A 25,633-nucleotide genomic window follows, 5' to 3' on the forward strand; every position below is an offset into this window, starting at 1 on the left:
AAATTACAAGATCTGAGAAAAATAAGAAATAGAAATTCGTTGTTTCTAAGAGTTCGTCATTCATTATTTCATTTATACTGCCCTTTTTTTTATTAGGATAGTATAAATGAGACAATTTATAAAACTTAATTCAAAGGTTAATCCAATTAATTAACCAAAATAATGTGTAAATATATATGTGGTTAACATAATTAGAAATTGTCATTTTTATCTCAATTTTTCCATCCATTTCTAAAAGGCTTTTTTTCCTTCACTTTTAGGGGAGGATGGCGATCCGACCAAGGACAAGAACTCTGAAGATCCATCCGAAAGTGCTTCCGGCGAAGGAGGCGACGATCCGGACATAGACAATAATAGTAATTCAACTCAATCCAGTCGCAGTTCGACTCCTGAGTTGCCCCCACCGGCGTCGCCCCTTCTTCTGCCGCCCCCTCCACCTCCACCACCACTTCCCAAAGAAGAAGACATGGAGCTGATGAACAAAGCCCCTGCACCCATCATGGACATATCAAGAACCGCGATCTCCAACCCCGAGCTTATCCAGGGAGCGGAGGACGAAGAAGATGAAGCCGAGGAGGACATGGCTTCGAGTGTCGCCACCGAGGAGGACGCTCCTTTAGATTTCAGCGTGAAGAGAGCCACCGAAGACGAAAGCACTGACGATGACAGATCTATGACGCCGAATGGCCTTAATCCCCCTTCCATATCTCAAGATGGACCTCTTGATCTTTCTGTACCTCGAAGGAGAAGCAGTAGGGCCGGCGATGGGCCTAGGCAAGCAAAGATTGCTAAACTTGAGACTGCATCACACATGCCTAGCAGCCCATGGGGCTATAATGCTCCAAAGCATTTGCCAAAAACGATGGTGAAAGCTACTGTGGCGGAAGTGCCCATGTGGAACGGAAAAGTTAAGTCTGAGAAACGTGACAAAGGACATGCTTCAGCCACCTCATCCAAACACTCTTCGCTCAATAGATCAAATGTGTACAACCCCCTTTTAAACAAGAATGCTAGTCCTCCACTGAACTCTCTTAAAATGAGCGAAAGTCGAAAGAACAGTGCAGGGAGCTCAAAGACTGATCCGTATAGACCTGCAGGAAGACAGAATCCATGGCAGAGTCAGTGGATGAGTCGAAGCAGTGAACAGACTAGGGACGTTTTCACTTGTGTTTGGTGTAAAGAATCTTTCCGCAGTTTAGAGGATATGACAGTGCATATGAAACAATCGCCGCGTTGTGGAATGGCTGGAATGCAAACTAATTTGCCTGCCACTTCTCCCAATTCTGCTTCTGTAATCAACCACCAACACAACCACCATCAATCTCCCTTACCTGCAAAATGCTCTACGTCATCTTCATCTGCAGCTGGACCAGCAGCGAATGCAGTCATCAAAGAAAACGTCTCTTTACCGAGAAAACTTGTCCGAGGACAAGACGTATGGCTCGGAAAGGGGGCTGAACAAACTCGACAAATATTGAAATGCATGTGGTGTGGACAGTCTTTCAAAACATTAGCAGATATGACAACCCATATGAGGGTAACACAACATTATACAAATATAATTAGTCAGGAGCAAATCATTTCTTGGCGCACGCCCGAAGATAAAATGGCCGCTCAGTCTCAAGTTAACGCGGTTCTTACTTGCAAAGTGTGCGATCAAGCATTTGGAAGTCTAAAAGAACTCAGTTACCATATGGTAAAAAATTCACATTATAAGGAACATATTTTACGCTCAATAACTGAAGGAGGAGGTAGACGTCGACAGACGCGTGAAAGAAGGAAGAAATCTCTTCCTGTCAGAAAATTGCTGGAACTGGAGAGGATGGAATTGAATAAGCAGAGCCCTGCTAGCTCAAATGACGTTATTAATCCGACTAAAAACGAAGTGGTAGATGGTAAAATATCATGTGAAGAATGTACTGAAAAAGTTGATGCCAAAGACTTTGTACAACATATTAAAAATTGTGCTCAGGGATCTCGATCTCAGCAATCAGTGAAGTCTTCTCCTGGTTCAGAAGGAACCAAACCATCAAGTGTCGATATCAATCCAGACGTTCCAACTACATCTGATGCAGGTTCTGCCGCTCGCTCATCTCCTCTAGCATCTCAGGAATTACCAGCTGATGAGGCGTCTAAGAGTACCGGTGGTCAAATTCTTCAAGAAGATAGCATGTGTGATAGTGTTGAAAGTACAGGAAGTACATCTGTGCTAAATGCTATCGAGAAACTTATTGAAAAAAGCTTTGAGAGCAAAGGGAGACGAAATGCGGTATCCACAGGAATATTGCAGCGCTTGGGTATTGATGAAGAAGTATACCCACCTTGGCATCCTTCCAGTTCTCCTAGTGCTTTTGGTGTTCTCAGAAGTACTGTCGATATGCATAGAAAATCAACTTCGCCTGTAAGTAGGCTACATGATTTCAAAATGGAAATGGCAGACTTTTCTGGATCTGAAAGTCGCAGTCGATCTTCTTCGACATCTGAAAAGCACCCAAGTTTTGATGAACATTTACGATTAACATTTGGAATATCTGCGAAAGATGTCATGAATCGTGTATCGACACCCAGCAGTGCATCACAGTCTTGTTCACCTGTGCATTTCCAACCAGAATCTCCAGCAGATGAACGTAACTCAGTGTTCATGTCCAAAGAGGCAACGAATCAAGCATCAACATCTCAGGCAGCAGCCCTTTGTAGTTCATCCCCTAAAGCTCGTTCTATCACTCCCTCTTCCGATCGTGATCACAGTGAGAAAGCAACAGCGAAAGATAGCGATCAGCAAGAACAACAGAAAGAAATCGGCATTAAAGAATCTGAAGATTTAAACAGCGATGATCGAGACGAAAAATCTGCCGTATCTGATGATGAACAAATGGTTGACTGCAGTCGAGAGCCAACTCCTAAAAGTGAAGACAGACAAACGCCTTTATCGAGGAGCTCTAGTTGTGAACCTGAGATGGCCTTGGCTGCCAGTCCCGCTGCTTCGGTGGGCCTTGAATCCCCTGATAAACACTCCAAAAGCATTCCCAAGAAAAAGCGTAATAATTCAGAAATGCATCGTAAATCCCCATCGTCAAGCAGTAAAAGGCGATCACATTCCCACCGCAAAAAAAGCTCTGAAATGAGTAATATTGATGGTGGTTGTGACAGTGCTATGGGATCTCCAACTTCGACCCATAGTGCAGATGTAACATCTCCACGTCAGAAACAGCACTCAGACTCTGCAGCAGGTGACCATCCCCTTAAAGAACTTCAAAAACTCTTAGATAAAACAGATGCTCATTTATCGAGGCCTAACCTGCCTGCTACTCCAGGTTCAATATTAGCATTCAGTTGGGCTTGCAGTGAGGCCACGGCATCAGACTCGCTCATGAAGTGTGCCTTCTGTGACACGCATTTTATTTCAAAAGGCGCCTACAGGCACCATCTGAGCAAAATGCACTTCGTGAAGGATGGAAGCTTGGCGGAAATAGCAGCCGCCTCCACATGGAAACCCCCTTCAACCTCAGGTAACACCAAACCAAACCCGTCTCCTGGAAGCAGCAACGGGTGCGGGACCTCAGCTGCCGGAACGAGCCGGACAGGCAACAACGGAAGTGATCCGGTTCATCCGGCTTCACCCCAGAAAGAACTCGCACCTTCAGCACCTCTGGACGAAAGTCCTCATTCCAAATTTTTGAAATACACAGAACTCGCTAAACAACTGTCAAGCAAGTATGTGTGATCATTGGGATGTGCTATTAGAACACATGAAATTTAATCCCTATACATAATTGCAAATGGTGCCTCCGTAATAATTTGCCAAGTTTTCTCTTTTTATTGGGCTCTTCAAGTGACCCAGTGATACACGAAACACGAGCAACTGGTGCTGCTAATTTGCTGTGTACATCCAGTTGATAGATGGTAGACATTACACAGACGCACAATGTCTGCTGGACCCATGTACATAGCTATAAATACACTCCTATAAATAGATCTATAAATATATAAATACTTACGTAGACTCGTGTCTACTATTCTGGTCTCAATCACTGGCAAGCTTACGTTTAATTTGAATTCGACTGATAAGCACTTCGTATAGGCAGATATCTTTCGGTTTGCTTTCAAGAACTTTGCTGGAGCGAAAACAAAAGTTTGCTCCAGACTACGATATTTTCTGTCCTCTCGGACGACAAGGCTCTTCGTAAGCACACCTTTCAAGTGCTTAGATCTGCAGTCACAATTTTTAACTTATCTAGATCACAAAAGATACATGAAAAATAGAACTCATGTTATAAGGTTATCAAAAAAGATGCAATCAATGTCCGTTATTCGACTTTTTCCCAAAATGTTACGTTTGCTGATTTTGTTAATTAGTGTTTACTTCTTAAAATTCATGTCAATGCGATGTTTTTAATTTATGAAAAATATTTTCCAATAGATTTAATCTATTATTTAAAATATTTTATTTTTGTAGTCTTCCATATTCTTGGGGCAGACTTTTTCTAGAAAACTTGTTAAAATAGTACAAGCTATGGCAAGAAATTAATTAAAGAAATCTTTAATTAGCTACTTCAAAAGTATGAAATTACTTTTTTAGAAATTGTGAAATACGTTAACAAGTCAATCCCTACCAACATTTAGTTAATAAATCTAAAAAAATATATATATTATTAACTAAATAATCGAAATTTTTAATTCCCTTCCTCTCCTTTTTATATTTAAACACATTTTATTTTGTGTTGAATGACTTTTAAGTGTCTAGGAAATTATTATTGCTTTAGACAAAAATGAACAGCGAGAGGTATTTTTCCAGAACTTAATAGTACATTACTGTTAATTTAATTTTAAAGAAAATAATAACGTTACAAAAAAAAAAAAAAAATTGGTTTAAAAGCATCACTTGTGATAGTCATTAGCTTGTTAGTTTCTTGCCAGTTTGAAATTGATAGGTATTTTCGAAATTATTTGAATATAACACTGTACATCTCCATATCCTTCTTAATTAATGGGCTAAATGGACCTACCTGCACATCGAAAAAGGGTTTCACATTCTGATCAATTAACAAATAATGTTAAATACATTAACTCCAATGGAAAGATTTCTAAATTTTTTTGAAAATGTAGGAAATAAGGCTAAAAATATGGAAACGAGTCGAATGGATATACAAAATTGCAGGGAGCAACGATATATCTTATGATAACTAATATGCCAGGAATTAGTTGCTGACTGCAAAAAATAATTAAATTGCAAAATAAATTAACTATTTGTGTATTATCGGCTAATCTCATTCTTTGATCAGTTTGGTTTGGTTATATTAACGTCCCGTTTGAAGCAACATTAGGGCTACTTGGGACGGACCTCGTAATTTTGAACCGCGGTCAGATGACGAGGACGACACCTGAGCTGGCACCCCCCTCTTCACACCACACCAGCGGGAGGACGTTTGGTCATGACGGATTTAACGTGCAACTGACCCCCTTACACGACGGTTCTTCGGTGGAAACGAGTCACGAACCTGAAACCCTCCGGTTCCGAAGCCGAGACTTTACCACCAGGCCACCGCGGCCCTCATTCTTTGATCAGAGAATATATAACGGAGAATTGTTTTAAAGTCATGGAATTATTTTGTCTATTAATCACTTACATAAGTACTCTCAATTCTTAAAAGCATGAGGTCTCATGCGATGAGCACGGACAAAAGAAAGTGCATTAGTTGTTGGATATTTATCTTGAGAAATGCTAAGTAATATTTCAACAGATAAAACACAGAAATATTCTACAGTACTAGGATTCGAAAGTTTGGAGAATCATTTCCATTCATTGAAAATTAGTTTCATTTAGGAATGATATTTTGAAATCTTAAGTTTGTTGTTTCTTATGGCACTTGCCACGGACAAGCTCGCTGTTCAAAGACAGCCAATTTAAGCCTAAGGGGGAGCGCGCCTCTGGTTTTTATCGTAGAGCCAACTCGGGCCAAGAGTACGACTTGACTACTCACGCATCACTCATTCGCTTGCACAACCCCTTTTTACAGGAGGGCACATTTACACATCTCACAGATGGAACAGGAAGAACAACCATGCCCAAACCGGGACTCGAACCCTGGACGCCCAGATCACGGGGAAGATGCGCTGCCCTTATACCAGGACGCCGGCATAAGTCTTAAGTTTAGTTATATTTAGTACAGTTTTGAAGGAACACGGGAGCTATTTTAGGACTGACAGCGTAACTTTGAATTTTGGTCAGATGACGGAGAAGGCACTGAGTCAGCAGTTTCTTTTCTCCACACTAGCTGGAATATATTTGGCCTTGACATTATTTAACGTGCATTAGACCCGCTTACACTACGGTTCTTCGGTGGAATTTGGTCTTGAACCTGAAACCCTAAAGTTCCGAAGCCGAGATCTTAGCACCAAGCCACCGCGGCCCACATACAAAGTAAGAAGACCGTTACATTACACATCGCCAATGGAAATGTAACACGCACACCTTATTTTCACTTAAATCTTCCATAGACGTATCTGAAAATCTAACCCCCTTATACTTTACAGTTGTAGCATGCCTAAATTACGTTACTAGATCGGATGACACTTTATTTGGAATGAAAAAGGATGCTCAGATTAAAATAAAATGAATTGCTGGAGATGTACAGTGATAAAATATTAAAGTTGGCATTTTGTATTTGTATTGATTTATTTTGTTTTCTTACCCATGACATAGATTTGTATTACTTATATCAAAGTAAATATTGCTAATCTTATCCACCGTTTTGTTATGATCCATGTCTCTTATTTGTTTGGATATCTTATATTAACTATTGATTACATATTTTCTATTGTACTAAAAGGTAGAAATTATATTTTTAATAACAAAAGAAATAAGTATTTGAATCAATATTGATTTTTTTAAAGTATAATTTAAAAATATTCCTCGATTGATTGTTTTGAACTATAGAAATGATTTTGGAAACAAAAATCGAAAGATTTTTTTTTATATATATATTTTCAGGTTGTGAACAATTGTGATTACTAACTTTTAATTTATATATTTTGGTATAAATAACATTCCTGTTGTAGTGCTCATGACGTGGTGTTGAATGTTTGTTTTGACAGAATTATGTTTACTTCATATACTGTGGTTTTTATATTTTATCTCAACAGCGAGCAACTGAAATTAATTGAATGAAAGAGTGATCTCAGTTCTTTAAAACATTTAATGACAAGACTCAGTATATATCTATTGAAATTTCTGTTATATTTTTGTACTTGGAATGTCTATAATGTTGGTTTTTTTTTTTTTTTTTTTTTTGTCCGGCAGCTTTTGGCAACGACTTTTAAATTCTTTAAATGTAAATAACAATAATTAAAAAATTACTTAATGAGCAGTTAAAGCGCAGAACATGTATGACTTTGTTGTGAGAAACAACTTAATTCTTTTTGTCTCACTGCCCTATAGTGCTTTTTCTGAGATTTTTGATTTTTTTTTTTTTAACTAACACCGTGGTAAAGTGAAATTTTTATTGTTTCGAAAAAAATTCCAAAGTATTTAGTAACTTTCTTGTGATGCTTGTAAAATATCATGTATTGTATTTTTTTTGTAATTAATTACATATTTATTCTGGCAAACACCAAGTGATTGCAGACTTAAAAAGATGAACAAGATATGTGATTTCATCCCCAAGCTTCTTGCACTTAGCGGTTCACTTTCTGGAATAACATTTTCTGGAAATGAAAACGAAGATATTAATAATAATAATAAAAAAATGGACTTTTTAAACACTCTCAGGATAAATAAATAAAATGTCTTGTGTACTCTTAAGAATTCCCCTTACAAGTACTTAAATGTTCAAGTAACTCATGAAAGACTCTTGGATATGCGGGTACTTGATGTCGAGCTAAGCTTCGACATAGTGCATCATCATCTCTTAGTTATATGGTAATTCAAATGTTCAGTGTGTATGTTGTATAGATTCTGGCATTTCACAAGGGCTCCGTTTGGATCGGACTTTTTTTTAAGCTCTTATCACATGACAAAAGCTCAGTCTTGTAATTTTTGTACCATTAAAAGATTTATTTTTTATCAAATAGATAAGAAGTAGATTTAAATGATAAAAAATGCCCCTTAAAATATGGAAAAATTTTAACGATAATATAATATCTATAATCTTCAAAACGCGATAAGACATATATCTTTCTGCTAGTTTTGATTCAGCTGGTTGGATTAGCTACCTACTGTTAAAATAGACCTTATAATTTTGAATTTTTACTGAACAAAATACAGATAAGGCATTTTCCTGTATACATATAACTAGACTTTCATTACTGGAAGTAATTATATGCCAACATTAAAATTTTTATATTCTTACAGTGGCATAGTGACAGACGGAGAGTATTTAGTATCTAATTTAGGCAGCGATGGATTTTGATAATATGATACCACCAATATGTTCTTCAAAATTGCTTTGAAGAACCTTATTCTAAGCAGTATAAGTTCAAGAATGATTTAAACTGCCCTGTTAACACAAGATGCTCAACAATATTGCTACGATATTGTTTTCCGTCATGGTAATCGCGTAATTTCTTATGCTAATTGGGTGTAATGTACATCGAATAGATATTCGCCCCCCCCCCCCAAGATTTCCATGTACCAGACCATTAAAGTTAACCGCTTAACTGTTTTGCCCGAATGCCATACGTGCATCGATTTATCGAATTTTGATAGTTGTATACAAAAAATAAACCATTCATAACGATTATAATTCAATATAAAAATTACTTCGAATACATAGATAAATCAAGTATTCAATGGATTTCTATTTGATTCAAAATAAGAAAATATTCCCAAAATAGAAGGTGTCATCTTATTAGATAGTAAAGAAAATAAAACAGTTAAGGGGTTAAATATGATGAGTGGTATATTATAGGTCCTATTATACTCCAAGACCACTTTCTCTCACTACACCACTGTGCAATTTTTTTTTTTTTTTTTTTTTATCAATCATTGCTAAGACACATATGAAGTTACTTTAGTACTAGGTGACCTATGAATAGCTTAAAAAACAGTAGCTTGTCATTCTAGCAGAAAAATTTCTTTTCAGAGATATTCTTTCTTTCTTGAACAAGTAACAGATAATAATAACTTAAAACTATGAAATAAAAAGCTGAAATTTTGCAAGAACTTACTTTCCCAGTGTGATAAGAGCTATGGAGTGAGTTAAGTATGGTAACCATGCGCTTCTCTTTGCTTGCTATATATACGTGATAATGCCCAAATTGAATTTTGGCGAAGCTTTGGCTGGTACCAAACGGAATGGCTTCGATAGTCAGTATTTTACCTGTAATAATTTTTAAAAGAGTATTGTTTTTAAAATGTATGTTTATCTTTTTTTGTCTTTATTCCATTTGTAACTCACAATATCCTCGAGTCTTTCAGTGATTTTTTTTAAGGAACCCTTTCAGTTTTTTGGTGTGTTGCGACCCCTGTTCTGAGGAGTGCTTCCATTGCATTGTCACATTGTATATACGGTCATTATTCGTTATGAAATGTACATCTTTATATTGTTATTATTTATTACTAAGGTCTATCATCAACTTTCATACCGGAAGATCTATTAAAGAGGCTGTTTTCCCGCTCCTCAGAAAAAAAAAAAAAACTCTTGTCTCCTTGTCGTTATTTCAACTTGTTATGTTTACATTCTTATAAAAATAAACTGCATATATGCGCATTTTTTTGCAATACGATTCAAGTGGTTTATTCACTTCTTTTTTTATAGGACAAGACTTTAATTGTAGTATAGAAGGATATAAATACTACAAATACACAAGAAAAATAATACATTCTACAAATGACCAATTACATTTATTAATTTGTTATCTTTGCTAAACATAGTTTAAAACAAAATAAATCAGTTAACTAATATGTTTATTCAGAATTTTTTTTTATTGCTTTGTAAATAATTATAATTTGTAAACAAACAAGTACACAAGGATAATTAATTTATGACAAATATTTTCACTGGTTATTATAATTATTTACTTTTATCATCAACAGATATTAATGCTGAGTTTTCTAACTTTTTTCTAACGCAATATTATATTTTCCAGTTATGGAAAATTTTTATCTTAGAATTGATGTTGGAAAAATACAGATAATTAATCTACAATTAATTTATATTTTCATTAACCCTGGCAGTTATTAGAGAAAAAACTTTTTTTCTTTCTCAATCATAAAATTTAACAACATTCAAAAATTAAACCGAAAAAAAAAAAAAACATTACTGACTAACACTAAAATAATGAGATTCAATAAATGAAGCTTTAAAAAGAAAAAGAAAAAAGTGGTCAAATTTGTGTAATTAAAGGAACTAAAAATTTTAAACGTCTGATTTGTTTTATGACCAAAAACTGATTTTATTTTTTGGTGTACAAAATTCTTTAATAATGCAAATTATTTCATTTTTGGTTGAATAATTTTTAACAAAAAACTGCAACATTTATAAAATTTAATTATTCTACGTACACCTAAATTCAATCAATGAACTTAGGGCTAGATTTCTACTATCTTTTAACAAAACCGAAATAACATACCACATTACTTAGTTAAAGTTTCTTTTATGAACGAGCACAATCTTTTCATAAATATCTTCCTTGTACGTGTTATCAAAGCCTATAAAATAGTCATTTCTTTCTTCTTTCTGAAATATACTAGGAAACATCTGGTTTGTAAGACGATTTTAATAGCTTGAAGCTATAAAGAAATCGTTTACATGTTTATACTTTCTTTGACGATCATTTTCAATTCGTAACAAGTTTAAAAGAGAAGATATATTTGAAAAATTTAATTAGGTTGATTTTTAAGATTTGGGAGCTCTTTAAAAAATAATCCTTGTGTTTTTAAAGTATAGAAAATGAATGAACAAAAAACAGTGCAAAATCTAAATTAATTCTATACTTAGTTTCAAAATAATTTACTGATTTAAAGTTTTAATTCACAATATCTTTTAAGATTAAAAGATGCCACGAAAAATCACTTAAATTGTTTTCTTTAAAAAAACATATTTCCAATGATTCTTAGGGCATTTTGCTTCATTACAAATTTTAACAAAAAGAACTCTGATATGGGAGAAAAAAAAAACCCTGCTTTTTTTTGGCCTGTCTGAGAACAAAATTGTATTTTTAATGCTTCTATGTTATTTGTTGTATATATACTTCATGAGTCAACATATTTACAGCTTCATACATAACTTGTTTTTCAGCATTTTTATGTGTGTAATCAGTTGGATTATTTTCAAATTTAATACATCGATTAATAGTGTATTTTGAAGAGAATGTTTTTTCCGCCGTTGATTTTCAGATAGATGTTTCATTACTTTTGGTAACTTTATGGCTTAGAGAAGGTTCGACTAAAGTTGTCTATAAATATTTTTCAAGAAATATGACAGATACCCATTAGTCATATTTTAATACTATAACAGTTTAACAACTCAATCATTTGGTGAAAAAGTTTTTTTATATTATCATATTTTAAAAAGTGAATATTCTATTACGTTGCTTCGGTTTCATTTCATCATATTTAAAAAGACAGGAATTAGTAATTCCAAAAGGTAATTTCATTTATAATTAAGGTAATTTCATTTATAATTATTAAAATATGAATTGCATTTGTTCTTTTTTTTTTTTCCAGACTGTGACCTTGGTCTAGAGTTTCGATTTTTTATTGAGTTCCCATATTTTCTTTTAAAACATTTTAATAATAATATAAAAAAAAAACAATCTATGAAAGAAAACCAATTTTACTTTCATTCATTTTTTACACCTTAAAAACTAAAGGATTATTTTTTTAAAAGCTTCCAAATCTTAAAAATCAACCTAATTAAATTTTTCAAATATATCTTCTCTTTTAAACTTGTTAAGAATTGAAAATGATCGTCAAAGAAAGTATAAACATGTAAACAATTTCTTTATAGCTTCAAGCTATTAAAATCGTCTTACAAACCAGATGTTTCCGAGTACATTTCCGAAAGAAATGACTATTTTATCTAATTGGTATTCTTTACCAAATGAAAACTACCTGTGAACGCAATATTTTTCAAATTACGTTTACTTTATTTAAAAATTATAGATAATACAATTAATAAAATCGTTTGATTTATAGCAATGAAACATTGGTGGTCGATCAACTATCGGACAAAAGTCAGTAAAAAAACAGTTCGAACATGAAGCATAAGTTAATTCTACTTACTTTTAGTGAGTGTGGATTGATGTACTTCAGTGAATTAAAGACGAAGTTTCACAATAAGATAATGAGCTGTTGAATGACGAAGTCAACAATTCTAATCAATTCTCACTTCACGGAATTCTATTCACTAAATGACAAAACATTTCAATCACTCATTGAATTAAAATGCAATACCTCAGAATGTCATTATCTTTCGTAGAACAGAGATCATTAACACTTAAATTCACTGAAAACCATTTCAAATTAGATCATCAATTTTCTGATGTAATTTTTTAAAGAGGACCTATTGACTTCTTCAGGACTTTAGATGGAACTTGCTGTTCATTATAAATTAAATCGATCATTCCTATCTAATAAAAGGGGCATAGTTAAATCTAATAGACTATCACTTGTGTAATTGTAATTCCATCACTATATTTTGTTCGCTAATCAATAGAATTTACTTTGAAACTAGTTTTAAATTCCATATTGTAATTTAACATTGCTTTAACTACATTTGGCGGATTTGCTTCTGCATGGACTGCTTCGTAATTTTGAACTATTACCAGATGACGAGAACACATATTGGACAGCATTCATCAGGGAGAAAACGATTGACTGCTACGAATATATAGCCATAGGCTTCAATTGCACCACCTTACCTTAGGTGAAAATGCGTATCGAAGCAAAGATTACATCTCCAAACCACCACAATTTTGTAATCAGAAACTGACTACTACGACCCGTCCGAAAGCACAAGAAAAAACTTGAATGACCGGATCGCTTAAATAGTAACACTGGCAGGAACTGTGGTTGAGTTCTAAGGGCATCACCGGCCACGGTACAAACCTTCCCTATGGAAATACGTACCGTCATCGATGGGAGGAGACAGACTCCCACCTTTTCGTGTACCCACATGGTGGTGAGAACCAATCACCATATCGGGAACTTCTCATTTTTAGTTACGAGGTGCTCCCCCCCCCGTAGGATTTTTTAAAGATGACAATAATTTATAAAGATGACATATAATTTTATAAAGATGACAATGAATAAATAAAATTAAAACATCAATAAAACAGTATTTTGAAAGGAAAAAATAGCATCAAAAAATAAAAAAAAAAGCAAAAGGCATGTGTTATCATATAGATGTTAACTGTATGGAACTGGAATCTGAGTAAACCGCTGATATAAAGAAACTCATATAAAAGTTTACTGAAAAGTAGCATACTGTTATTGTTATTAGATAAACAGTTTTCGAATTCAATCCCTTCCGCAAATTATTAATTCAATCAATCTATAATATTTTGGGCACTTTAAATTTTTCGAGATTGCAATGAAATTCTTGAAAAACTACTGCTTTCCTTGTCGGAAATGACAGATTCTTGCAGTTCACAAAACATTATTCTGTTATAAAATTTGCTCATGCAAATGTCTTTTCGCCTTTTTGATGCTAAAATTCACCAAATATGCTCATCTAAATTTATATATCAAAGCAGCAATTCACGATTTTTTGATTTACATGTGCAATTGTTTTCCTTTAATACGACTAAATTCTGATTTACACATTTGAATAATAACCAAATAAGACCATACTAAAACTTGTATGAAAACAATTTGTAAAAGCTTTTGCCTTATTACATCGATATTGAGGCATAACTGCAAATCGAACTCAAAGGTTTATCACTAGAAGTACTAACGTTAAATATATACCTAGTTATACCACACTCGTCAAATGGACGGGTTTTTGATCATCATGACCTATTATTGTAACTTTTGGTTTAGTTTATGTAAATAAAAGAATATAATTTAACAAAAACAACATTTAATGTAATAATTCATTAATTATTAATAAAAAACCCAAGAAAAACCGTTTATATTTGCATTTATAGGATATCCAGTTAGAGCTTTTGGTTCTAAACTAAATAGCTTTATAGATATCATAATCGGAATAAAATAGATTCCATCATAACGGGTGCCGAACGCTTTGGATCAATTAATATAATTTCATATGCAAAATGTAATTCGATTTTTTCTAGGAAATATCTGAAAGCGATGTATAAATGAATGTATATGCATATTGATGTCCATCATTGCATAGATGATCCATAAAATATTGTAAACTTTGAAATTGTTAATGCCGTCCTTTTGATGGCGGGTCTTGGTATAAATAGATATAGGTCATACTGATTATAGAAGTTAAAATGGCTGAGTGGAAATTGAATAGGAATATGCAATTATTCTTATATTTCATTAAAAGTTGTAATAAAATTCTAGATCAATATATAAATTATATCAAAATTTTTTAGCATGAAATTTAAAAACCGTCAAAATGACGGTTCTATTGTTAACTTAAATGCCATTCTTATGCTTCTACTGCTAAAACGTGATTCCATGAACTACAGTGCTTTTTTCTATATTAACTTACTAATCCAAAAAATTTTCATTGTGTGGAATTTTATGAAAGTTTGATAGAAGACATGCAGCATACTGAATAGTGAAATCAAATTAAGAAATGATTCTTTCTGTTAATGCAAAAGAATAAAACAATACGCGAAAAACATACTTAGAGATCAAACCTTTTTTTATGGAATTTTTAAATTTGGAAATATCTGAAATGAAAGAAAATTCAACTTTAATTTCTGCGAAAAATCATGAAAGAAACGAATATGTAGAGGTGGCAAACAAATTTGCAAATAGCCAAACTAATCAAATGAATAAGCCCTTAATGTTCCTAATCGAATTTGCATACATATTTCGTTATATGTGAATAATGGGTTAGTATTAGTAATAACCATTAAAAGTGATTAATCGATTTATTACATTTATAATTTATTATTATTATTATTAACCCCGGTTATTATTAATAATAACCAATTAATCATACTGACTGTATCATAAACACTTTTCATGGTGTCTCTATAACCATCTTTATAGATATCGATAGTTATAAAAATTACGAAATTTCTAAAAGTTGCAGATTAATTAATAGTGACTAAATCAATTCATAATGAGATGTTTTAACCAAACGAGCTCTAACTACTGCTTTAAAATTCTCTCGAGAATAATAATTCATCTAATAAGTTTCCTAAACTCAGACCGAACATCTAGCTTTCCATTAATTTCTGTCGATCAGCAAACAAGGTCTGTGTCTCATTCCAATTTTCACGACTCCTAAAAACGTCTGAGGATTTTTCTCCGAATCGAGCAGCGGTCCACACCCTGCCCCATGGAACATTGTCAAACCAGGAAACGGATCTGATCGGGGAGAGGGCCGCGTGACATGCAGCCAGCAGCATCTCGGAGGGTGGTGTCTGGATATTTCGGACTGTCAGCGGCCGAAGATGGACTGACAGTTTCGGGTGAAGGAAGACATAGAGGCCCTTCAGACAATCCATCATAATCACCGGTTGACAAGAACAAAGGAAAAATAAGGCAGCTTGCGTGGGCCGTATTTTGAAATTCTTGGGCTAGGCCAACAAACACGCGAAAAAGCAATTAATGTTCAATTGCTCGAGATGGATTTCATGTAAGGACAACCCTGTCGTTGTAATGCGAACATGACGTGTCCATTGAGATTAGAAATTGGGTCCTCTTCTTCCCTTTATTTTTAGGATTTGTTTACAGTTTGCCTCTTTAAAAGGAGTTTTCCGGCGTGGTTCGGGAATAAGGTTGTCAAATTTCTTCGGACATCAAAGCGGAATACAATGAGGGGACAGAACGAGAACTTGGAAGAACATGAATTAGATAAAGATGTCAGTTTTTCTTCTAGCTGAAACAAGACAGAAGAGTGCAGTGGTTAATGTGATCACGCAGGAATTAAAAACAAAGTTAGAAGGGAGAATCAATGTGGTTCATAAATTTTGAGTCATGTTACCAGCATTTGCCATTAAATTTTTTTTTTCCTCAAAAGAACAGAAAGGCCAATTGCTGTTCTTTTGTTGCAATGGGAATAAAAATTCAAGAATGTTTTTAAAAACCAAATGAACATCGGAAAATTATTTGAAAAGCATTACAAATAATTTATTATTTTCTTAAAACGGGAATCGAATCATCTTCTCAGATAAAATTCTTTTAAAAAAGTTAAGAATCTGAAGGTATTATATTCTATAATCTGTCATCTCAAGAGGAATCAGTATTTTACTATTTTGAAATTTTCGAAACATTTGAGAAATTATTATATTTATTCAAGATTGGTCTGGCAAACGAAATACTGTAAATGCTTTAATATAAAAAACAGTACTAGAGAAAATGTAAGAATCTATAAAATTCAAGAAAAAATTTCATTGTGAATACATAAAACTTTTTAGGGTCCAACAATTTCTTTTTTAAGCATTTAATTATTTTTTTTAATTCCATCTCGTTGTATTTGTGTAAAAAAAAAAATCAATTTTACAATAATTATTTTTCAATATTTATTAACAAGCTAAGCAATCCATAGTTATTATTTTGTGAATTTCAGGATTCGTCATTGCAAATTATACTTTCTATTTCAAAATAGAAGCCATTACAATCTGTTGTTCAACAGATAATTTCGGGGAAAAAAATAATTTTAAATTTTATTCCTAATTTCTTTTAGAAACAGCTGTATCTCTAGATATTAGATGGCACCAGGTTACTTTTCTTTACGCCTCATTAATTGATTTTGATTATTTGCTTACTATCACAAGCAAAAAAGAAAAATGGAAGAGACACGCTATTTTCTTTTTTCTTCCTTATTATAAAGTTTTATCATGCGAAAATTATTATACTTAGTTTTTTTGTTTATTTATCTTTGTAAGTTCTCTAATAGAATTCATATTAATCTCAAATATTTTAGGAAATGCAAATATATGCTGCCTTTATATCTCGAAGAAAGTCATGAGAATAATCTAATTCTCGACCTTGATGAAAATGTTGTAGCCAAGTAGTAACAAGTGATTAAATTTTAACAGCAAAATTCAACAATAGAATTATAAAATTAATTGTGTTGGTTCTTATCCAGAGGTCACGGGAGCAAAAGACTGAATTAACTTAAGACAGTGACGGATTACTTTTTGATGAACTTGAGCTGACAAGTTGTTTTCGCAAGAGGAACAACGTCCTTCAATCAAAACCTTGATTGAAACATTTTTGCTCAAAAATTATCATCGTACATTCTGTAATGGAATTTATGAACAATATCAAGGATGTATTCTAATATTCGCCCTGTGCTGCTTTGAATATGTTCGATGTCTCTGCATACGGTACTCATATTAAACCTGGTTATCAATGTTTCATCGTTATGAACTGACTTGGGAAAACATCCGTAATATCGACTTATCTCCATTTAAATAGAAACAATCAGATTGGCTATGTGAAATCGAATAAATACATATTCCTTTTTTTTTAACTCATCGATGCCATTTCGAAAATGCTAAATTTTGATTCCTTACTTACGTTTATTCATTTATCGTATCATTTGAAAATTAAAACACTTCAAGAAAAGACTTTACAGATATAAAATTGTCAGATTACTGTATTCCATGTTTATTTCGTTCTGCCATTTTGTATGGGAAAAAGAAAAAAAAAAAAGACTCTGCTTGTTCTGTACTTGGATCAAACAAGAAAATTACCTGAAATATTTTCGAAATTGGGCTTTCAAAACCATCTCTCAATCATATTGATAATATATTAACACTTGAAAATATATTAATGCTTTCATGACAGGAGACATGAAAGTGATATCATTGGCAAGATGGCGGTAATTTGTTAGTGACACCAATGCAATGTTATTGGCAGTAAGGTTTTTATTTGCCGGTGACATCAATGTGGTGATGTCACATATGCTACTCAGATTAGATCAGATGTCACATATGCTACTCATATCAAACTAAGAAAATCACAAATTTAGTGTGTAAATCTTTCAAAATTGCGTTGCGCTTATTGCTACCTACCATTAAAACGAGAATTAAATGAATGCAAAATTTTGTTAAAGTGGAGATATTTTATCTTAAAAATAACTCCAACACTATTTTAATAAAAATATAATTAAATTAAAGATACTTAAAAAAACATTAAATTATATTTCAAAAACATTAAAATATATTTTATTAAAAAAATATTAAATTATATTTTAATTTATTTTTGATAAATCACATTTATATGTATCATTTCATAAAAAGCAGCTAATTTAATTGTAAAATAATGAATTTGGGGCTTTATATTTGCACAATTTAACAAATAACTTTGCAAAATGGTCCGACGGCATGAAAGAAAAGGTGACATGTTTCTTGTGAACCATGCTGACGTGATAGTATTAATGTATGCAGTAGTGCATTTAGATATGGCACCAATTTCATAAATTTTTGGCATAGTTAATGAAATTGTCATAGTTAATAACATTCATTTGGCATAATTAATAACATTTTTTCTAACCATAACAAGTATTTTGTATATAAGTAAGTAAAAGTTTTGCTTCATTTCTGCTCTAGGTAAGAAATAAGTCACAAAATTTTACTTCAGAAATTTTTGCAAAATATTTTAACCAAGAAGTAGCAAGTGATTAAATTTAAATAGAAGAATTCAACAATAGGGTCGTAAAATAAAAGTGTGTTGATTCGTTTCCAAATGTCATGGGAGCAGATGACTGGATTAACTTAAGACAGTGACAGATTTCTTTTTTTGATGAACTTGAGTTGACAAGTTGTTTTCGCAAAAGGAACAATGTAACGATTCAAAACCGTGATTAAAAGTTCTTTGTTTTGCAGTTTTAAACCTGACCTCAAATTAACACTTACAGCTGTTTAGTTTAACTGATTAATTAATCAAAAGAACGGAACCGGGAACAAACAAGTGCGGGGCCTGTCACATAAATATTCAACGACTGCGGCACAGATTTCTTGCAAGTCCGTCTATTTTTAAAGCTCGCTTTCACTATAGAATTGTTATAACTTTACAAAAAAATAACAAATTGTAAGATCATTTAAAAATGATATAAATCTTTTACCACTGCAATTGCTATAGCTTTACAAAAAATAAACAAATTGGCAAACGTCACCTGAAAATACATCCTTAGGTTGCAATAAAATGCATCTTCCATAAAATAGTCTTCCAGAATTTAACCCGAATTCGGTGCTTTTTGTTTTATATGAACAAAAATTATTTATGAAAGTGAAAAGTTGAGAGTAAAAAAAAAAAAAAAATCAAGAAGATTTATTAGGTACGTTTCACTTATTTCCTGTTACCAAGCTATTTTGAATCGTTCATATCAGCTCAATCTCTTAATCGTAGTGCTCGTGCTTCACACATTATCAAGCATTAAATTATCGCTTCTCAAACTTATAAGCTCGAATTAAATCCTTAAAAGTCTTTTAAATCTACACAGTACCTCAAATATTTTATGGAAGCCACGGTGAACGGGTAATCTCGGCTTCGGAACTGGAGGGTTTCAGGTTCGAGAAACGATGAACCGTCGTGTAAGCGGGCCTGGTGCACGTTAAATCCGTCGGCACCAAGCGTCCTCCCACTGGTGCGGTGTGGAAATGGATAGGGGGTGCCAACTCAGGTGCCGTCCTCGTCATCTGATCGTGCTTCAAAATTACGAAGTCCGTCCCATTATAGCCCTAATGTTGCTTTAATACGGGACGTTAATCTAACTAAGCTAAACTAAACTATGTCAAGTATTTTATGGATTATTAATTAAATCAACCAGACTTCATAGGGCCATAGATATAGAAGGCGTTACCTAAATTAATTAAAACAACGACAAAAAACAACAGTTAAGGAATTAAATTAGATAGATATACGTACTGACACTGGAAGATTATAAGGCTGAAGAAGTTCCAGCGGGGAAACCAGATCAAAATTCCTACACAGCCTGAAATTAAAATTATGAAACATATAAAATACAAACATAAAACAAAAATGATACAAAACAAATATTACAACATACAACACAATAAACCCTTTCTAGGGTCGTGGGAAGTATGCTTCCCACCAAATTTATCAATCTTTGTATGAAATTATGTAGGTTGGCATAAGTTCTGACACATTTTTTTAGTAAGTCAGAAACAGATGCTTCAGTTCTTTATCTCACACAAAATGATGTGTCTTGATTTGTTACTTAATTATTAATTAACCAAATTAATTAATTTAGCAAATTAAATTTATCTAATAAGCTAAATGAATCCCTTTTTTTATTCTAATTTCAAGCCTAAAAATATTTTGACATAATATGACTAGAAAAAAATGGCCCTTTAAAGGGTTAAAGAAGATTAAAATCTCAATATTATAACGTTGTAAAAAGAAAATAAGTAAAGAAATAAGGATTAAAAAAGGCAGAATTTAAAACTTCAAATAAACACAAAATTCTTCTTCATAACAATTTCATTAAAAAATAAATATAAAATAAAAATAATTATAAACAGAATTATCATTATTATGAGAAACTAAATGTGTTAATGTCCCTTTTGCAAGCAATAGGATACGCTTTAATATAGATCTTGCTGTATTAAGCGTTAATCTGGTAACTGGCATGAGACCTTTATCCATAGTAACGAGAATATGGTTTATTCTCGTTACATCCTGTAATCTCACATACACGTCCTATTTTTCACATACGTACACTTGGATTCACGTACAGCATACCTTTCCATCTTGAAACTTCCAAATAAATGCATTTATTATTTCTGGCGCGCATTTAAATAAATGTACTAATTAAAAATTTTAATAATATTTACATTCACTCCGAATGACAACATGTATTTTGAAAACTCTTTATGAATATGATTTCTGAAATTTCACAGTAAAGTTTAGAATATCCGTGTAAAGGACATATTTAAATATATGTGAAAGCTTATCGACTTGTACCTACACATAAGGACAAATCAAACATTTCTCAATACCAGATTTGAAACAAATTTTGTTACAGACATCCGATTTTATCATAAACAGCATATGTCTCATCTCAAGCATCTAGCTCATGTTTTTGAGGTATTATGCCTAGGGATTGCAATACCGGTATACCGGGATACCGAATACCGGTATTTTGAGCCATTTTACAATTTCGTAATACCGGTATTCACAAGTTTAAATACCGGTTTTTCGGTATTTACTAGAAATTTTTAAAATTGTCTCCACTATGTGTTCAGGGATCGCAAACATAGCAAAATAGTATACGTTTTTGCTATTATGTCTCCCAAACGGGCGAAATTAATTAGCTAATTAATGGCTTAATTAATTGCTTAAATCTTATTTAGCGAAACATGGATTATCCCTGAAAGAAGATATTGTATCTATAACGACTAATTGAGCAACAGTTATGAAAAAATCTGGTAAGTTGATTGGTGCAAATCAGCAATTGTGCTATGCTCATGGATTTCAATTAGGGGTAATAGATGTATTATACCAAAGAAATAAAGAACAGAAGATTCCAAATATTGTGGATATAGAAACTTCGGATTCCGACATTGAAGAGAGTAAGAGTGAGAGTGATATTGACAATGAAGATAATGACAATGTAATTGTGGAAGAAGATATTGCTAATGAGGATGAAATATTAACCCATCAAGAATTGCTTCCTATAATTTATAAAGTTCGAAAAATTGTTAAGATATTTAAACTTTCCCCTACAAAAAACTCCATATTAAAAAATATATACTGACTGAAAATAAAACAGAATGTATGTTAATAATATATTCTAAGACACGTTGGAACAGTTCACTCCTAATGATGGAACGGTTTTTGAAATTTAGAAATCCAATCCAAAAAGCAATAATCGACTTAAACTTGCAAATAAATTTTTTCAGACAGTGAATTCGTCTTAATATCCAGAACTATATCAGCTCTACTTCCAATAAAACTGACTATAGAGGCATTATGTGGGAGAGATTTTAATTTATTAACAGCTAATGCAACAATAAATTTCATGTTGCAATCATGAAAAAACAGCACAAATCACTATCTGAAGAACGTAGACGTAGATGCCGAAAGAGTGGTTTCGACAGCCGGTAATTTTTACACAAAATTACTTTTCAGCTTTAATGACAGTACAACTGATGCATTATGTTTTTTAAGATCACATTTCAAAAATTTGTAATAGTATCACAGACTGAATACTGATATTTACACTTTTTTTGTGATTTAAATAAATAAGTTGTTCCTTTACTTTTTTGTGATTCTTTATATACTGTTATAATTTATAAGTTCCATATTATTTTTTGTGATATTACACTCTCTTATAAAACTGGCAAATAAAACAAAGAAACACCTTGTTTTCTTTCTTTTTCTAAAATTTCTCATACCGGTATTAAGATCTAAAAAATACCGAATACCGGTATTGAAATTTTGGTCCGGTATTGCAATCCCTAATTATGCCTATGTATACACATGAATAAATTGGAAAGCTTAGACTCAAAAATAAATTTTTCTGAAGAAAATTATAATCGACAAATTTACCAACATTATGAACAGTTTCTTTTCTTTAAAAAAAAAAAAAAAAATTGCCATGATTTCTCTGTACAAGAAAGACACCAGAGAAAGTAGACACTCCAACAGTTTTTCACATTCTTTCAAATACACATATCATTTCCCTCGCTCGTATAAAATCCCGCATAACATTGTGCACCTTGGGTAAAGCTCCAAATACCTAGAATGCCTTTGACGAATTAAAATTTCGAAATATAGATCGATTCATCCCTGGCATGCAGTTAAAACCCAAGTGCAAAACAATAGAATATGCATTTTAGACGCCTTTTTATTGACCGATTGAAATTAAATTTCCATACAGAGCTAAAATAATAGTCTCAAAATCACAAACGAAATACATATAACCAAGCCATTACGTTTTGAGTTACTATGTTTTCATCTTTTGAATTTACTGAATGATTGACAACCGACTCCTTGACAGATTTGGCTTCAAATCTTATTCATATTTACACTTCAGATATTAAATCTTTGTGTCAAATTTTACCCAGTCAGCTTTCTTCGTTTTGTAGATATTGTATTAAATTCCATAAAGGAGACTGACCAGAGAAAAGATTTCGCTCAAAATTTGACAGATACTTTAAAAGTTTGTTGCGAGATCCATATACCAAATTTCATTCATCTAGCTGAAAGCCTTTTTTAATTATCTTGTTTACAGACAAGTAGGCATAGTGCCAAAAATGTGTTTTTTGGATCCAGAGAGGTCTGAAATAGAGATTCGTTGAAATGTTGAGTTTGGATTTGCTGACGATCACAATAATTATCTTTGTGTACTAAAATTATGTCTATATGAGGAAAGAAAAAGCAATTCTGAAAAGAAAATATAATTTTAGCTCTCATTCAAAGCAGTACAAATAGATTTCTGATTTGTGCCCTGCCGAAGCTAAAACGCGCCAATTCAACAAACAGAAACGACGAATTTACAAAGATAAGAGATGTTTCTTTATCTGCGAATAATCAATTCTGTCTCCCCAAATTGTGCGTTATTCTGTTTACTTTGTCTTGAATGTAGATAAATAAACGGAAAGCTTGTTTTTCATTCATATTTTTTTTTCCACACAGTTATTTCTGGAAACGCCAAATTTCTCCTGTAAAAAAACACTGATTAAAAAGCTATCTAATTTCTTGAGATTTTCTTTTTGCGCGTGTATATGCGAGTGTGTCTCGTTATTCTTTTTTTTTTTTTTATCGAACAAATAAAATAGGTTCTGCAAAAAAAAAGTCTATTTTTTGTATAATTTTGTGTATTTTTTTTTCTCTATCTCCACGCCCGGTAACTCAGATTTCAGACTAATCATCATAAATGGAGTGGATGTCACGCAATTTACATCCATTTTCTATAATTAAATAAATATCATTTCTATTAAGTTTTCAATTGAAATTGTTAAAACAAAAAGTCACATAAATAGATAAAGGAAGTTCATAAGAAACATAGTTGTTATATTCTCGCTCCCCTTTTTAAAGCAACACAAGAGTTATTTTGGGAAGGATGTCGAAATTTTGAGTCGTGTTCAGGTGACAAGAACGATACCAACCAAAACGGGCATCCCTCTTCCAAACTTCCGTACCATCCCAAAAACGATTCATGGTTTTTCTAATTTATGAAAAAGTAATTTTACATAGGCATATAAATCAACTGCATATTACTCTGATCATCAACCAAAATATTTAAGAATCAGTATGTTTTGGTGGTAAGATCACAGTTTCAGGACAGAAAGAACTCGATTCTATCAAAAACAACCAAGCAGGACATAGAAAATCAAAGATCCTGCCGCTTATATAGAAAGTAAACTTGAAGAAAGAAATGCCGACTCAGGCGTCGTTTTCGTCATCAGACCAAGTGAAACGAAATCCGATACAAAATAATCACCTAGCTTCATGACATAAGATAACGATATAGCCTAAATTATTTCAGGCGATGAAAAGTTATATTAAAGTTTATTATTATTATCTTTTTCATTGAAAAAAAAAAGAAATAAATAGGAAATAACGTTCGATCACTATAAGTTGCTGCATATTCATGTTTACTGTAAGATAGGGGGAAAAAACTTACCTAATGAATATTTCAAGAGATAGAAAATACCTTCTACATTAACTGTAGCATCTTTGTGTCATTTTCTGTGAACTTCGCCTGCCTCTTAGAATTATTAAAAATTTCATTTCCGTAAAGAACATGGTATCTGCAGAGCAAAAGTTACAATTAATAAAATTTTGCTTACAGTAACAACATCCTTTTGAAAAATAATAAAACTGCATTAGCAAGAATATATGAGATATGTTCACAAAATAGTTCTCCAAGTGAAAGATTTGAACTGCAAAGAAAAGCATATGTTATAATACGCTACAACATACACTTTTCTTTGCATTCAACAAAAACTGGTTGAGATATCATGACAGTTTTCTTTAAAACTTCCAACATATAAATTAAAAATAGTTCCTAATTAAGAACATGAAACATATTTTAATGCTTAGTGAATCATATCTATTCATCAGTTTTAGCATCATACTACAAAAAGGGATTTAACTGCTATTCACTTAAAGTAAAATATATCTGCTATTCAAATTTTTGGTATTTAAATAACCAATAATACTTTGGTAGATATATATATATATATTTCTGCGCCACAATTAACCATGAAAAAAATTTTCAAATTTATAATATTCAATGTTCGCAAATTCCAGTATTTGGTCCTTCAAATACTAGAATACCACGATCCAAAATTTCGAAGACTACTCTGAAATACTCTTCATGAAACTTCAAAACGCGATATTGGCTAGTTAAACTAGCAATACATATAACTACATTAATGACTAAAATTACTTTAAACTGCATTCAGGGCCTGTTCATCAAGTTGGTTAATGTAGAAATTGCCAAGAAATTCCCCAAAAGTTTGAGATTTCTTCTGTGACATTTTCAGAATAAACTAATTTTGTGTTTTCATTTGATTTTTAAACACCATGTATTTGAACGTATGCTAATCAAAAATAATTGTT

At 32.5% G+C, this 25,633-nt stretch overlaps 1 protein-coding gene and 2 long non-coding RNA genes across 4 annotated transcripts in view; 1 reads left to right on the forward strand and 2 right to left on the reverse strand.

Annotated features, from left to right (window-relative positions):
• The window catches only part of LOC129962670 (protein tiptop-like), a 389,561-nt gene extending 382,278 nt beyond the window's left edge, over nt 1–7,283 (forward strand). For both annotated transcript variants that reach the window (XM_056076576.1, XM_056076575.1), the window contains exon 2: nt 261–7,283. In XM_056076576.1, coding sequence (XP_055932551.1) covers nt 261–3,724 — 3,464 coding nt within the window. In that variant the 3' untranslated portion in view covers nt 3,725–7,283. The remainder of the gene's footprint in view (nt 1–260) is intronic.
• Nucleotides 7,284–7,601: 318 nt separating this feature from the next.
• Nucleotides 7,602–20,035, reverse strand: LOC129962672 (uncharacterized). The gene is made up of 3 exons (XR_008783940.1): nt 19,967–20,035; nt 12,224–12,347; nt 7,602–7,704 (listed from the first exon to the last, which is right to left on the reverse strand). It is a non-coding gene; the product is annotated as an uncharacterized LOC129962672 (long non-coding RNA).
• Nucleotides 20,036–24,697: 4,662 nt separating this feature from the next.
• LOC129962671 (uncharacterized) overlaps nt 24,698–25,633 on the reverse strand; it is a 29,266-nt gene continuing 28,330 nt past the window's right edge. Inside the window, exon 4 of the long non-coding RNA XR_008783939.1 lies at nt 24,698–24,819. This is a non-coding gene — a long non-coding RNA (uncharacterized LOC129962671). The remainder of the gene's footprint in view (nt 24,820–25,633) is intronic.

Source organism: Argiope bruennichi, chromosome 3 (assembly GCF_947563725.1).
Source record: "Argiope bruennichi chromosome 3, qqArgBrue1.1, whole genome shotgun sequence".
Classification (NCBI taxonomy): Eukaryota; Metazoa; Arthropoda; class Arachnida; order Araneae; family Araneidae; genus Argiope; species Argiope bruennichi.